Here is a 15,626-nt window from a genome sequence, read left to right on the forward strand (position 1 = left end):
CTAAATCTCTCCTGCCAAATCCCCCAGAGTTTTAGTGAGATGCGCCTCATAGAATAGCCATCTATACAAGCCAGAGGATGAGTGTGTCACTTCCATAGCGACAGTGAGTTATTGTGTGTGTGTGTGTGTGTGTGTGTGTGGGGCTCCTCCTGTCCTTTCTCCTAGTAGTCTTTGCTGTTTTCTGTCTGAAGTCTGGACTCTGCTTCTGGACATTGCTGCTGGGAGGTTTATTAGACATCAGAGATAATGGCTTTAATGAGCTGCAATGAAAGTGGGTGGAAAGAAAAAAAAATAGTTAAATACTTTCTGGAATTCGTTAAATATTTCAAATAGTCTCCCATGACAGTTTTGCTCAGCAGCAGGTCTTGACCAAGGTCCAATAGCAAATCTTCAGTAAATGATATTTTACAGTAGAGTTATCTCTCCTTCCCTTAAAAACTAATTTTACCTTTATGTTCCTTAAATGAATGAAGTATATGCGAATGAGAGCAAATCAGGTATGAAATATTTTTTTCGGAATTAAGATTAAGGCTCTTTGAAATTTTCGTATTTTAGAATAACTTGCTTTTAGGAAAAATTTTATTGTAAGCATTTACAGTTGTATGCAAAAGTGTTGGCACCCCTGGCTACATTACATGTTTTGGTCAATTTTGATGTGAAAATAAGCAATAACATAACATAAAATAAAAAAATAACGTAATCTCTGCAGCAAAATATAAAATAATAAATAAATAAATAAATCTGCATATATTAATGCACAGCTACTTTATATTTGATTAACCTTGATTAAAAAATGTAATTGTAGCATGTGCAAGTTTCAGAGCTTAATGAATTCTATAGGTCTTAATTAACTTGTTAGGACTGATTAGGCAGGTCAAGAATTGTCCTTAGGAATTGTGAGCTCATGACAATTCCAGAGCATTATAAATTCTCTGACTCTGCAAACTTTATGCTAACACTCAATAGCCATGAGCTCCTCTGAGCAGCTGTCTGAGGTCTTAAAAATGAAGCTAATTGATGCCTGTAAAGCAGGGGTAGGTTATAAAATATATTGGAGCGCCTCCAGCTCGCAGTTTCCACCGTAGTATCATTAAGAAATGGCAGTTAAAGGGGAACTGTGGAAGTTGAGTTCATCATGGGGACCATAAAATTCCAGAACTGCTTGTATGTTTGTTTGTGCTTTATTTCAACTCAGAAGAACACTGAGGGTGACCCTCATTTACAGTGTAGCTGAGCCAGTTAAACAGGAATTTAAAAAGTAAATTAAATTTACTCAACTAAAATAAATCAGAACTAACAAGACTAAATGTACAAAGAAAATGTATAATGAAAATAAAATGAATAACAGCTCAAATAAGAGAGATAAAACAGCAGTAAAATGTAATGAAAACAAATAAATGTGAATAAAAAAACAACTAGATAATAGACGGTAAGAAAAGCGAAACAAATCTTTACAAATAATAATAATTCAATAAAATAGTAAAATAAAATCGAACAGTAAAAGAACTAACATCTATTAAAACAGTTGCAGAAATAGAAATTACAACTTTAAAATGGTCACGTGATCCCAGTGAGCAGAGTTTAGAGGTTCCTGTAATGTATTCCAGTTTGCTGGTGCACTGTAGCTGAAAGCAGATTTTCCAAGTTCAGTAAAAACTTTAGGAACCTCACAGGTGATCCAGTCACTAGTGTGAGTTTGATAAATATCATTATTTACAGAGAACATAGATGTGATATAAGATGGCATATGGCCCTGCAAATAAAAAACCAATGAGTTTCCTGCTACATGGCTAGAGAGAACCAACCAGCTTTTTCATACAGTGCAGTGATGATTGCTGTAAGAGTCTCCAGTAATGAATCTCAGAGCAGAGTGATAGATTGAATCTAGTGGTTTGAGGTTACTGGTAAATGCATGTCTATAGATTACACCACCATAGTCCAGGATGAATAATAAGGTTGTCTCCATGATCCTTTTCCCAGTATGCATTGGGAAAGATGTGTTTTTTGGTACAAGTATCCAAGCTTTTGCCTACATTTGCTGACTAACTTATGAATGTGATATTTAAATGTAAATTTATCATCCAGCCATATACCGGTACATATATTCAGTGACTCTCTCAATTCTGGATCCTGATAGGGTGTTGATATTCACAAGGTTAAAATCAATATTGGGGGTTCTGGAAAACAGTATGTATTTAGTTTTTAGTTACAGAGCAGTCTGTAAGGCATTGAAGGAACCCTGAAGTTTTTTCTACTGCTTTATGATCAGAGTCAGCTAAACAATACAAAATAGCATCATCTGCATGCGGGTGTACTTTGCAGTCAGAGGGAACAAGAATATAAATTGATACATTAATTAGTGACAGCATGAAATCTGATTTGAAGTTACCCAGTACCACACCTTGTTGCCTATTGAGAGGTAGTTTTGCACCCAGTTTATTGCATTTTTATTGAAACCAATTGTATTGAAACATACCTCAATACATATGTCACAATTCACCATGAACTACTTGGTGAAACAATCTGAAGCTTTTGGAAATGCTCGCACAGTCTCCTGACCTAACTGAAAATCGGTGAGTAGATATTAAACATGCTATCTGTGCCAAACGGCTAAAGAATAATACAAAACTAGAAGTGATCTGGACGGAAAAGCTGGTGAAAGTTCCAAAAACAAGAATAGAAATACTTCTAGGTGGCTACAAAAAGTGTTAGCAAACTATGATATCTGCCAGAGGGGTTAATAAGTACTGATCTGGAAGGGTGTTCAAACTTTTGCATGTCAAAAGTACTATTTTATTTGTTCTGTGTCTTTATGAGACAAAGGTTGTGTCTACTTTTCTCTTCAAAAGTCAACAAAATATGGCTCAGCATGGCAAAAAGATTTACATACATTGTTAGTTATTGTTAGTAGCTGACTGATGAACACTGCAAGGTTGTTACACTTTATCTTTATTAGAAGGGAAGAGATGCACAGCAGCCAGTGGCTGCAGTCTAATCTCTGCATGTGGAATCATCTCTCCTCTCATGAAGCATTATGAACGAGGCTGCATCAGAACCGTTGCCGGGTTTATATGCCACTGTTGAAGCGAAATAGATGGAGTAAAATGAAGAACAAATGCTCCAATCCATCACACTCAGATAAAAGTAAATGGATCATGCCTCTAATAGTCCAGGGATCGGAAGACAGATTGCTCATTATACCATCTGAATGTTATAAAAGAGGAGATTAATTTTTTTTCCCCTTGGAATATATTAAGGTATCAATGGAAGTTTGTCTCACTTTATTCATTATGACAACTGTAAGGGTGCTTGTCAAATCAGCGCAATGAGTTTGTAGTGATATACTCTTTAACACATAATGTACCAGCCTAAACCCATGCCCTTTGCCTGCTCTTGTGATGCTGACGGCCAACAGGGGGTGCTGCTCACAGCAGTTAGTCAGTTGCCTTAGTGCAGGTAGCATGGAAAGTGCTGAATGAAACAGTGGGTAAGCAGGCTGATTACTTATCTCTAACTACCTGGCAGCATTACCTGCCACTGATCAACCTGGCTATCGATTGCTCCTGCCTGATCAAACGCCAGCCTGCTGCTCTGCACCGGATATATAGGAGGGTGGGGTTTTAGCTTGGCGGGGGATGGGATAGGGTGGCGTTGGGGTGCTAGTGATCGATGGGTTTTATCAGCTGGAACACAACAGACAGCGCTCGCCCCCCCACCCATAATCCCACAGCTTCCCCCTTTCTACTCCCCTCTCATAGGATTTAGCAGCAGTTCTAAGGATTACACTGGCAACACTTCCGTGTCTAAGCCATCCTGGTGGAGGGGAGGGAGATTACATGAATAATGTTGGGTTTGATGTTAATAGAAACCCCTAATAAGTCTTTTTTCCTCTCAGCACATTTCCATGCTTCTTAATGTACAAAGGAATACACAAAGGGCTTTTTTATGCCTGCTCAGCTAGCTGTGTACAGTACTAGCAGCTGAGTAGCTTTTACTCATAATGGCTGATTTCAGGCTGTCATGAGCTTTCATTAAGGAGGTTTCCCTAACTTATATAGAACTAGCATTGCAGTGAATCTTTTTTTGGGCTGTTTTCATCTTAACATAAAGGGAAATTTCCACCAATTGTTCAAAATGACTGCATAGTTAAAGGGGAGTTCCACAGCTTTTCAAAGTTTCTGCATAATTCAATTTTTAAGATGTAATCAAAGTCATGCAGAGTCTGTCTGATGTGAAATGGTGCATTGCAGAAAAGTTTACTGACTCTGATTTCTTTAGAGTGGTGGTGATGGGAACCAGCATTCACAATGTCTGCGCTGCAAATATAGCCATTTTATTTACTATCCAAAATGGCCAGTGAATCTACATGTGTCTTCTGAGTGATGCTTATAATGGTAAAATCATGGTGAATCTAAACAAGTACATTTTCTTTGGGTGCTACTGTATATTATAGTGCCCTGCATGCACCTCGCCACCATGTTAACCCTTAAAAATATGTTTTAGACAAATTTTTTTTATTACAAGCAGTGTTCAAGGCAACATCTTTGTAACTATTTTGTGTAGCAGATTTCTGTGAAGTAGAATTTAGAGTCATAGTGAGGCATGGAACACTTCGTATCGACACTATTGTGAACAATTCTAGCTTCAAGCAAGTTCTGACTGTAAGCAAGTGGTAAGTTTCTCTAGAATGGAGCACATCACTCTGAATTACTTTGCTTAAATCTTAAAAATTGAATTATGCAAAGTTTTGAAAAATCAATAGAAATCCCCAATAAAATCATTAAGATGTAAACAATATAATTCAGAAACTTACATAGTCAGAATTGTTCACAGTGATGGTGATAGGAACCAGACATAAACAAAGAGTTTAACACCTCTAAAAGCTATATCACGGAAAGGTATGAATTGGTTACAAACATGCTGCCCCATACCTGAGACATTGTTTTATGTTAGTTTGGGATAATATTTCAGCCTAAAATGTATTTTTAAAAATGAATTCATAGTAGAGAGGTATAATGTAGGCTGTTCTTAAGATTTTTTTCAGATTTACTACTGTTTTACCATTATCAGCATTGCATATTAAAAACTCACAAGACTTGTATAGGTTCACTGGTCCTTTTGGGTTGTGAATAGAATTTGCGTTCACTGGTTCCTATCAAAACCACTGTAAATAAATCTGAGCCAGTAAGTTTCTCTACAGTAAACCTGAACAACCTCTTCACCACCTCATCATTTTATACCTTTTTTTATATCCACTATTTTTGAACCGTTTCTTACATTTGACTATTTGCCTCATGCCCTATATGAGCGAGGTAATGGATCTGCAGGCTTCATTTTCTGCGCTGTGAATCATATATATAAATGCTATTATTGAGTTATTGTTTCGAGAAACGAAAGCGTTGCGGAGGGCACGTGAGCGTGGGTCGCCCACGCAACATATTCTCCAAGCACAGCCACACTGCTTCTGGATGCAATATTACCATGTCACCCATGAGCCAAGACAGTGCAATAATTATCAATTTCCATATCATTGTGTTTTTATTATTTGAACAACATGAAACAAAACATTTGTTAATGCCACTCAATTAGATGAAGACATCAGCAGAGGATGCAGGGGGAATTCAATTTAAAAAAAAAATCCCTTACTTGCACTTTGTTTGTAATCATGTAGATTAGATATCAATAAAAATTGGTGAGTGGTTTTTGTTGCTGGAGTCAAAATGCAACCCACCGTTTCCCTTTTTTTGTGCTCGGGAAAAGTGAGTTAGCTTTCTCCTGAATTAACACCACATTGCCAACACAGTCAGCAACATTGCTTGGGTGAAATTTATATTATTTACATCAGCAAAATAAAAGTCACTCTAGTGTGCCATGGCTTTCATATATCAATATCTAGGTTTTGAATACGTCATGGCTGGAGCATTCATAAAGCAAATAGTTGGCATTTAAAGTGAAAGGAACTGTAATCCAGCCTTCCGCACTCTTTGTACACACACTCTCACAAATAACCAAATGCAGTACTTCCAGTGTTGTGATAGTTACTCAAAAAAGTAATCCATTACAAATTACTAATTACCTCTCTCAAACTATAATGGGATTACTTTACTGATCACTTCCTGGAAAAAAGTGATATTACTCATTACTTCTGTGAAAACCCATACAAATCTGTACCAACTGGAAAGTACAAGAGAAAACCTAGTGATCAGTACTTTACTTAGAAAGAAGTAGCCAATCACAGTAAACATCATTATAAAGGCATGATCTACTTTTAAACAAGACACAGCCAGTTATGCGTGATTAAAATTATGAATGACTAATGCTAAAACCTAGAAATAAGACAGTAGAAACAGTCTAAAAACAAGTGCATCAAATTAAAATCTATGAATAAAATACTGCATGAGTAAAATAGAGCCCATGTGTCAAACAAGACAAGGCCTGCCACACAAGTATTTTCATTTTCTATTAATATTAGTCTGTTTCACAATGTGCTGCACTACAGTCCCCAGCATGCACTGCAGCGTAATGTGCTCTGACTCTCCTACCCCAACAACAATCTATTGGACAGCGGTTACACCTCAATTCTACACAATTTTACGCAATTCCACACCAGTCATATTACCAAAATGCATTTCAGCTGCAGTTCAACCAACATAAACACTTAACATTAGCTCATCGGTTTAGAAATTAAGCCCAAGTTTTAATGAACTTGCAGTAAAGAAAGGATGCCAGGTGTCTAGTTCAATCAAATAGGTAGGTTTAAAAGACTGAGCACCTGGGGACTTTAATTTTTGACAATAGCCAGTTTGAGTTATAGCACAACATTAATTAAAAGTAAGAATAAGAATATTTTCTTCTCTGGGCCACAGATTTGATGAGATTTTTTAATATGGCCCTTTTACTGGTTGAGTTTGACACCCCTGCCTTAGAGTGTGGCCTGTTTAAGTGAGGGTGGGGCTCTCTTCTGCAGGGGACTTTATCCATCAGTTTCATATTAGCATGATTAGATGATTTGACAGATTGCCTGCAGAGTTTACGGCTGCTTGCGCTGCGCTGCTCATATACACAATCAATGTCACGCAGGTATCACATGCACACGCATATTACATACAAGGACAAGCACAGGTAATCTATATAGGAAAACATTATATATGCACAGTGCGTTTATGTTTTAAATGCACTGCGTGTAATTAGCATTAGTCTTTACCCAGTGGCCGGTCTTCATTCATTATAATGACTGAAACATCGCATTTCACATTAGTGCAATATTGCACATTTTGTTGGATGATGTGCAGTATCTTTGCTCAATACTTCACAACTGTGCACTGATTTTTTACTCAGCAATCCTGTTGTGTGCTTAGTGACCCACAGAGTGCAATAGGAGCTGTTGACTGTTTGTCAGTGAGGGTTATCAGAGATAATGACTCCTGCTCTTGAGTGTGAGAGAGGGATCAGGGTGTGTGTGTGTGTGTGTGTGTGTGTGTGTGTGAGTGCGTGTGCTCCATGAGAGAGGAACACAGTGTTTATCAGTGGAGCTGAGAGGTGAAAGCCGCCTCTCACTAATCACCCGCATGTCAATACCAGCAGGCCTCTGTCCGGCCCTGCACTTACCTCCAGGGGTCAGGGGCTGGAGAGGCTGATTGCCATGACAACCGCATGCCGGCCCCTGAAACTCCGACATTTTCCACTGTGGCAGAAGTTGATAGTGTCACATTTAATGAATCGTGCAGGACAGGCTGTGGAAGTACGTCGCGATTTGCATGTGGATAAAGAGAGCGAGGGGGGAAAAAAGCCTTAGTGATGATACTGAAGTGGATTATGTTCAAAGCCTGTGTAATAGCCCCGATCAATGAAATGCATCAGACACAAACATCCAAACAAATAGCACCACTTGCTCTCTCATCCTATGTCTCTCTATCTCTTTCTCTCTCTCTCTCTCTCTCTCTCAGAGCTGCGTGAAGCTGGAGAACAATTTCGATGACATCAAACACACGACTCTGAGTGAGCGCGGAGCACTTCGGGAAGCCATGAGGTAAGACTGGGTCGCCATGGCAACAGTCACAGATGTGCCAAAGAGGAAGAGTGTGTATGTGTGTGGGGCGGGGTGTAGTCATTCTTCATTATTGGAGGAACAAATGAGTTTATTGCCACCATTCGGCCGGCCTCTCCGAGGTATTTATATGTGAGGGGAGAAACCTTCCCCCAGGGCCGCGTGTCAGTTTCATGGCTAACCTGGGGTATGCTGCACTCCACCAACATGACAGTGCTTCCTCAGTGGTCCTCAACTACTCACTCATCACACCAGCACAGGCCTTTTGTTTGACTGCTCATCTTCGTGTTTTTGTTGTTTTCTTTTCTCTTTGTCCGTGATGCCAACCTTGGTCACATGTCATACATCAAGCTAGACTTTGATCATGTGTGTGGCTGAAGACATGGAACAGCAGTAGAGCCCTGGGCCACCACACTGAGAAATGCATAGATCTGCTAGTGCTGGGGGGCACAATATTAGTGCACAATTTCTATTTAAGTTTAACATATTAAATAAAATAATGTGCACAGGCCACATTTCATGTTTAATATGAAACTAAATTTGAGCAAATAAACAGTAACTGTTGTTTTTTTTTAACAGTGTTCTTAAAAAGTCATCTAAGCAAAATACGTGTCATTAGCAGTTTAAAAAAGCACTGACGTTAGAATAATTGAAGAGTTTAATTCCAAAATGCTTGTTATTTTAGATATAAGAAGTTTTTAAAAAAGAATACACATCTTTATTTCTCTAATAAAGTGCTATTAATCATAATATATTATTGATATTTCTTGTATTTCCTTGTATTTCTTGTATGTGTAAAGCCTGCTTCCTGAATTTATATTTTTTATATCTATTCCTCATTTTTTTTACAGGCTAAAACACGCTTACTGCAAGGACAAATAGATGTAAACAGTTTTCTTAGACTTTTGCGCAGTGAAATCATCTTAAATCCAGTCTACATGCCTGTTATTTCTCATTTTTAAATTGTTTTAGCAATATTATATGATTATTTAACATATTCCTAGACATTTCTATACTGTTGAAGTTAAGGTAAAACTGTTTTATTCCATTAGCAAATAATTAATTCAAGTAATAATGCAGATAATTTGGCTTGTATCAAGAAGTGAAACTAGCTAAATTTGCCGAAGCAATAAGACGGCTTTACTAGATAAAAGTAAAAAATGTTTATATTAATAAAATTAATAAACCCATAAATCACTCTTCATTCATGCTAAAAGAGTATCTTATAATGAAATCCTGACAAAGATTGTTTTGATTGGACTTTTTTTATTACACCAAAAAAAAAAACACAGTCCCAGAAATTAATTGTAATATTTATTTAGGTACTATGTTTTTTAAACTATCATTTAAAACAATTAGAAGCACAAAGCAAAGGACATGGACTGCATTGTAATTAAGGTTTTATCTGTCAGTACCACTAAAACTAAAAGTATATGACTCTAATACTGGTATTCTAGTACAAACAATATATCACTCAGCACTAAGGCCTTTCTTTGTGACAATTACTGACAATGTACAATTATTTGTAACATTGCCTAGTTTATTATCAATAGAAAACCTATTACAGTTGTACCTTTTCAAAGTAACCAGTGTGTTAAATGTGAATTTTCATCTACTTTAATCTCATTGAGCCACATCACAAATGGAATTATGGAGTGCTATGGGAAGATGACAGAGAATCCATGGAGCGCAGTGGCTGCAGCAAAATCTGCCTTAATCTCCTTAACTTCATTAAAAAAGATAGAGTAGGATTACAGTGAACTGCATGTAAATGAACATAATTCCTAGTGAAATTTAAACAGCTCAGAGATAAATACATCATCAGGGGGGCACAAACAGCATCAAAATAGCAATTAATTGAATTCTCTTTATGAAGAATCGTCTGGTATTTGCCAGAATTACAATGGGCCAGGGTGTGCTAATTGGCCAAATCTATAGCAAAGCTTATGACAGACAGTGCAAGTAGACGCACATACACAAGTATGCACACAACCACGCACACACAAGCACACACGCAAACACACACACAGAGAACTAGAAAGCCTTCGGTGTGAGACCTACATCCACCTTCATTTGGCATGCAGCTGATTGTAATTCCTCTTTAAACGGCCCCCCACTGAGCCGAGCAACAAAATTTGATGAAAGATTCAGCTTTCCTAAATGCTAATAATGTGGAACATCAAAGCACCTGGTGGGTGCCTTTATGTGCGTATGATCATAAGAATGCAAGGGCTCGGTGTCCTGGTCCTTAGGAACGGGGAGGTAGTGAAACTCTGACATCTGGCTTCATTATGCAGTCTGTCTCAATAACAAACACCAGGCCATTTACACAGGACGAAATATTCCAGCATCTGTGTAGAAGTATGTACAGATACAGCACCGCATAATGTGATAACTTAGCATTCACTGTTTTTTTTTTGCTTTGGTTCATTATTATACGGTCAGTTAATACCTCAATTGACAGTATAGACTTAACGATATAGACAGAATAGACAGATTAAGGATTTCTCATCAGAACTATACAATGTGTGTACAGTGCAATGAACACCTGTCATGCTGTTCACACTTCTAATCAGTTTCAGGTCCAAAGCCTTATTTCTTACCAATCAGTGGTATGTGATGAAGTATAGTGATTTAAATGGAAAGGGAAAGAGAAGCTGGTCTGTGATGAAGTCTGTAATATGCTGTGGTCATGGCAGGGGTGTATGTACTGTTCAGACTGTGAAGTAGAGGATATTGGCAGAGATGGAGAAGGTTATTCTACTCATTTGTATTTGTTTCAGGTTGTTCCGCGTATAACAGCACGGATATGAGTCTGTGACATGACTTTAATTGAGAGAGTTAACAAGGTTAGCTACACTTCACCAATTTCATGCTGCACAACTCATATCCTGGACCTCCAGAATGAATATCCATAAACCTTTCCCCCAAAAGCAAATGCTGGAGAATAAATTAGGCCAATCATGTCAATAATCTACTGATAAAGGTGGAAGAAGCTGTGGAAAAACACTGTCGCCTGTTTGTCTCACTCTCTCTCTCTCTCTCTGTTATGATTGAGATGAAGTTTACTTGACAAAAACAAAGCACATCATGTAGATAGCTTGAAGAGGAAAAAGAATATGATGATGATAATAATAAATAATAATAATAATAATAATAATAATAATAATAAGATTAATAATAATAACTTTTTTAATAATAACTTTTTATTTCTGTGTTGCTCAGCAATATCCAGTGCGCAATGAATTCACGTAACTAGTACGTTCAGTAAACTTAAATGAACTTTTAAATGAAGACTCACTATGTATGGTCTAAATTCTATTTTCAGAAATATTTACAGTGTGAACTATAATTTACTTGTAAAAACAAACAAGTGAGGAAACATAAATAAATTAGGAAATAAACAAAAGTAGTTGGTGGGCAGAATCTTAAGGTGGCATTTTACTTCAAACAATAAAAGAACTTAACAAAATTAAACTACTGCTGAATATGCTGTCAATACTTAACTGAACTTAGAAAGAACTCAAATATATCTTTTCCACCCAGCACCACTAGAGTCCTGTTCTGTGCAGTGATGCAGGCAACAATGTGACAAATGGACCAGTTGCAGTCAGGAAGTGGTATCAGCACAAACAATGCAGAGATTAGGAGTTCTGTTCAGCAAGCAAAGCACCATACAAACTCCAACCTCAGTTACATTTTGGCCAAAAAGATGTTGTTTTGTTTCAAAATGTTGTTTTCAATTGAAGTAGATTGACAGCTTTAATTGACCAAGAACAGTGCAGCAAATTAAATCTCATACATGTCACTGCGTGTTCATTTTCAAATTGTAGGCAATAATTTTTGGTACATTTTTGAATCCCATACAGTACAATATATAGAATTTTCACATAGGCCTACAGTATCTAAGAAATTCAGGGTCAGTCCATGACCACATTCTGAAATTATGAAATTTAGTTTAACTCTGAGCAGAAGTGTCCCTGCCACACTACAGTGGGCTCTTATAGTCCACTGTTTAGCCACTTAGATGTTAATGCCTCTCACTGCTCTGGTTACTATATCACATAAAAGTCCATGAGTGCAATGGCTAGTCTGTCAGTCACTGGTAATGGATCTAATGTGAAATGTTTCAGGATTTATGCGGTAGCCAGAAGCTTCACTCTGTCAAACTAGGGCCTCTAAGGTCAAAGAGGTCACCAGCGGTATCTTGTCCTCTTAGCTACAGTGGCTAATGAATTCCACACTATGCCCCTGTGCCTCTGGCCCTGCACTGCTGCATATTCTCTGTCTCTTTCTCGCTCTCTCTCTCTCTCTCTCTCTCTGTCTCTCTCTCTCTCTCTCTCCCTCTCTCTCTGATCATTGAAGGGGCTGCAGTTGCTCTGTCTCTCTGCTGAAGGATGGCAACCCGCTCCCTAAATGAAAGCTTATGACTCACACGTGTGTGTAGTGGCAGTCATCTGTCTGCACTTTGATTTGCTCTGATTGTACAGTGGGCTGCGCGGCCGCCGTCGTTAACCCCGGTGCTGCTCCACAGTGAGCAATGAACTCGCCAGGGGAAAACACTGCCCTTAAAGCCTCCCCGCACCACATTCAATAGATATATGAATTTCAATTGGATTTCAAAAAGCCGGGACCTTGGGAGCACTTTGGCTGACCTTTGTCAATGCACCATTGTTGGAGATCACTGTTATTTATTTATTCCCTCCCCCCAACATGAAAATCAAGGCTGAAACCTTGCTTTCAAAATGCCAAATAGCTCCTTTTCAGTTTTTCATTCTCTTTTCATATAACTTATAATGAAATAAACTTATTAGATATATGTGTTTTTATTCATTCCAGAGGCCCATAGATTGCTATTATTTATTGTTGTTGCCTTTTCTTCTGCATTTCTGTTCATGATTCTACCCTCAGGAGGTAGTTTGGTATTTGAAATGCCTTTCCAATAGTATAGTCATAAGCATTATCATGTTCAATGCCATTTTCAGCTGGAAATGGCCTCTTTGAATTAGATTGCATATTCCTATAGTATTATAGTGTGGGCACCTATTTGAATGATTGAGGGGTGGTGTTGCGGGGGGGAGGTGGGGTGGGTATTCTCAACTGGCCACTTTTCAGATTTTTGAGCTCATAGCTTATTCATAGTTTATAATAATTGAGCTCTGGCATAATAAGGCAGCTTCTGATTGCTCTTATTCATATAATTGCTCAGTATATAACAATTAATATTATAATCAGATGAGTAAGTCTGGTGTGTGTAATGTGGCTGTGGTCTGGCGCACTGGGTGGCTGAGTGTGTTCCGGCCCTTGGCTTTGGCTGCTCTGTGGTCAGGTCGTGGCGGTCGTCCTGGTGTTTGCCTCTGCTCATTAGCTCAGAGCCAGTGCTGATCCCAGGTTAGGGAAGCAGCGCTAATAGCCGGATTGCATGGGATTACTCCTGATGAGGCCTGTGAGCTCACATGCTGCTCTCTGCTGTCCTCTGCAGTTAAGACATGATTACAATTACTGCACAGGACACTGCCACCGTCTGCTCACTGGTCACACGAAAGCAGCACATCGCCCATTCGATGCGTAATTAACAACAGCGCTAAAGATAGAGACTTCTGAGCTCACAGCAAAAAAAAGGCTTTGTTTTAAAAAAATATGTAATAAAAAATGCTGCCTTTGTGTTTTGTAATAAAACTAAAAAAATAAAACGCTGCCTCTGTTTCAGTTGTTTAATCACTGCTTTTGAGATCTGTGACTTATTTGTTAGAAGTTATGTGGATTTAAATGGATTTTAACAGAGTGATTAATTTTTTGTGTGTGAAACATGTAAACACTGATTGGCATAAGCTCAGCAAGTTTGATGTATTTATAAATTCAAACTCTTTGGCATTCCGAGGAGCTCTGGAAACAAAAGCACGTTTTCCCTCTGTGGTGCGGGAGCTCTTCAGAATTGACTTTAATTGGTTAAAAGCATGACTGTTGAAGCAATTAAGATGACAGGTGAACCTGTGTGGTGGGCATGTTCTTTTAACCTCACCTGTCGAGTCTGACAGATCCCAAAACCTGCTCCACGTGTTACCATGGCAGCGGGTATTTGATTTCATTTAACTTTTCAGTTTTGGTGAGAGACCCGGTTCATGGAACAGAAGGTGCTATCAAGATCTTCATCCTGCAGAACCTATATGCATTTTTCTGTGCAGCTTTCTACTTTAATGAGCAGTGATATTTGTGCTACAATCTGCTAGAATGTTTGGATTATTGGTGCTACAGATAATGTGTGCAATAACAATCGTAAGCATGTTCATTGTTTGCATGGAAGTACGTTTGCACATGCATGAACACATACTTAGACCTGTTCGTGTACTCAGCCTGCCCAAATCTCCCCCCTCCCTCCCCCTTTCTTTCTGTGTGGTGTGTGGCAGATAGTCAGCAGCGTGTGCAGCTGTTGGCTCTCCCCTGTGCTGGTGGGCAGTGGGGGTCAGTGTGGCTTTGACAGCTGTGACGGGTGCTGTGCTAACCCCGAGAGCACGCTGTAATCTCACCTCGCCTGCCTCCGTCTCCGCCTGCCTCCCCCCGAGCCCCACTCACATCATTACACATGTGCCCACAGCTGCGGCTCCCAGCAGCACTGCCGCCACTCAGCTCCACGCCCGTGTGTGAGTGTTTATGTGTTTGTTTTCATACAGTTTCTGGACAGATATGTCCTGCCTCTGTAGGAAAAGCAGAAAAACAGGATGGTTGGGACCAAACTGGTAGCAACCAAAAAAAGTGGTTCCGACTTTGTTTCATTGTTTCGTTTTTAAAAAACCTATTTCTTATTGGTTACTGAGGTTAAAGCTTAGAATTAGGCTTAAAGTTCTTGTTATACATGTACTTATACATATATATTACATAACAGACATACATAAGTGTATATCATGCTTTGTCAAAATGTAAGAACTTAGAAACAAATAAAACAAGGGAATGAATGATGAGATGAGAAAAATATGTTACTGTTTTTAAGACGGTGCAAAACTTTAAGGTACCTGAGGAAATTTTATTTAAAAGTTATCTATCTGGGCTGCAAGTGTTTCTTCCTTACAAAATCACTAATATTTGAAACGTTTTATATAATAAATAATAATTTTATATATGCCAATGTGCTTGTTTAACCATATCGAAAGCCCTTCTTAAGGAAGCCCAGTTTTAGCTTTGATCGTCCAGCACATGGTTTAAGTGAATTAATCCTTCATTAAGGAAAAATTGAGTTTGTGACCAAAACTATGTAGTGTTTGGGGGTAAAGAGAAGAAGTGAAGAACCAAACCTTTGTACTCATAACTAGCTCACAAGATCTGAATTACTCAATTACCTTAATTACCTCAATTCTTATTAGTTTTTACTTAATTTGGGTTTATTTGTATTTATTCTAATGTCATATGGTTTTACAAACATAAACACACATATAAATGGTTTTAAAGAGTGCTTGGGTGCCTAAAACATTTGCACAGGACTATAGATAAATGAAAGACATATGCCTTTGGGTTGTCTTATTAGCTTATTACCTAAAAATTGCCTAAATAGACATAATGATTTACCTAATGAATTACCTAAATT

The 15,626-nt window shown here is 38.2% G+C and overlaps 1 protein-coding gene across 1 annotated transcript in view; it reads left to right on the forward strand.

The window, feature by feature from the left end:
• Window positions 1-15,626, forward strand: part of dpyda.1 (dihydropyrimidine dehydrogenase a, tandem duplicate 1) — a 150,967-nt gene that overhangs the window by 20,975 nt on the left and 114,366 nt on the right. The window contains exon 3 of the mRNA XM_036585678.1: window positions 7,947-8,029. Within this exon, the coding sequence (XP_036441571.1) occupies window positions 7,947-8,029 (83 nt within the window). The remainder of the gene's footprint in view (window positions 1-7,946; window positions 8,030-15,626) is intronic.

This window comes from Colossoma macropomum, unplaced genomic scaffold, assembly GCF_904425465.1.
Source record: "Colossoma macropomum unplaced genomic scaffold, Colossoma_macropomum, whole genome shotgun sequence".
In the NCBI taxonomy this organism is placed as follows: Eukaryota; Metazoa; Chordata; class Actinopteri; order Characiformes; family Serrasalmidae; genus Colossoma; species Colossoma macropomum.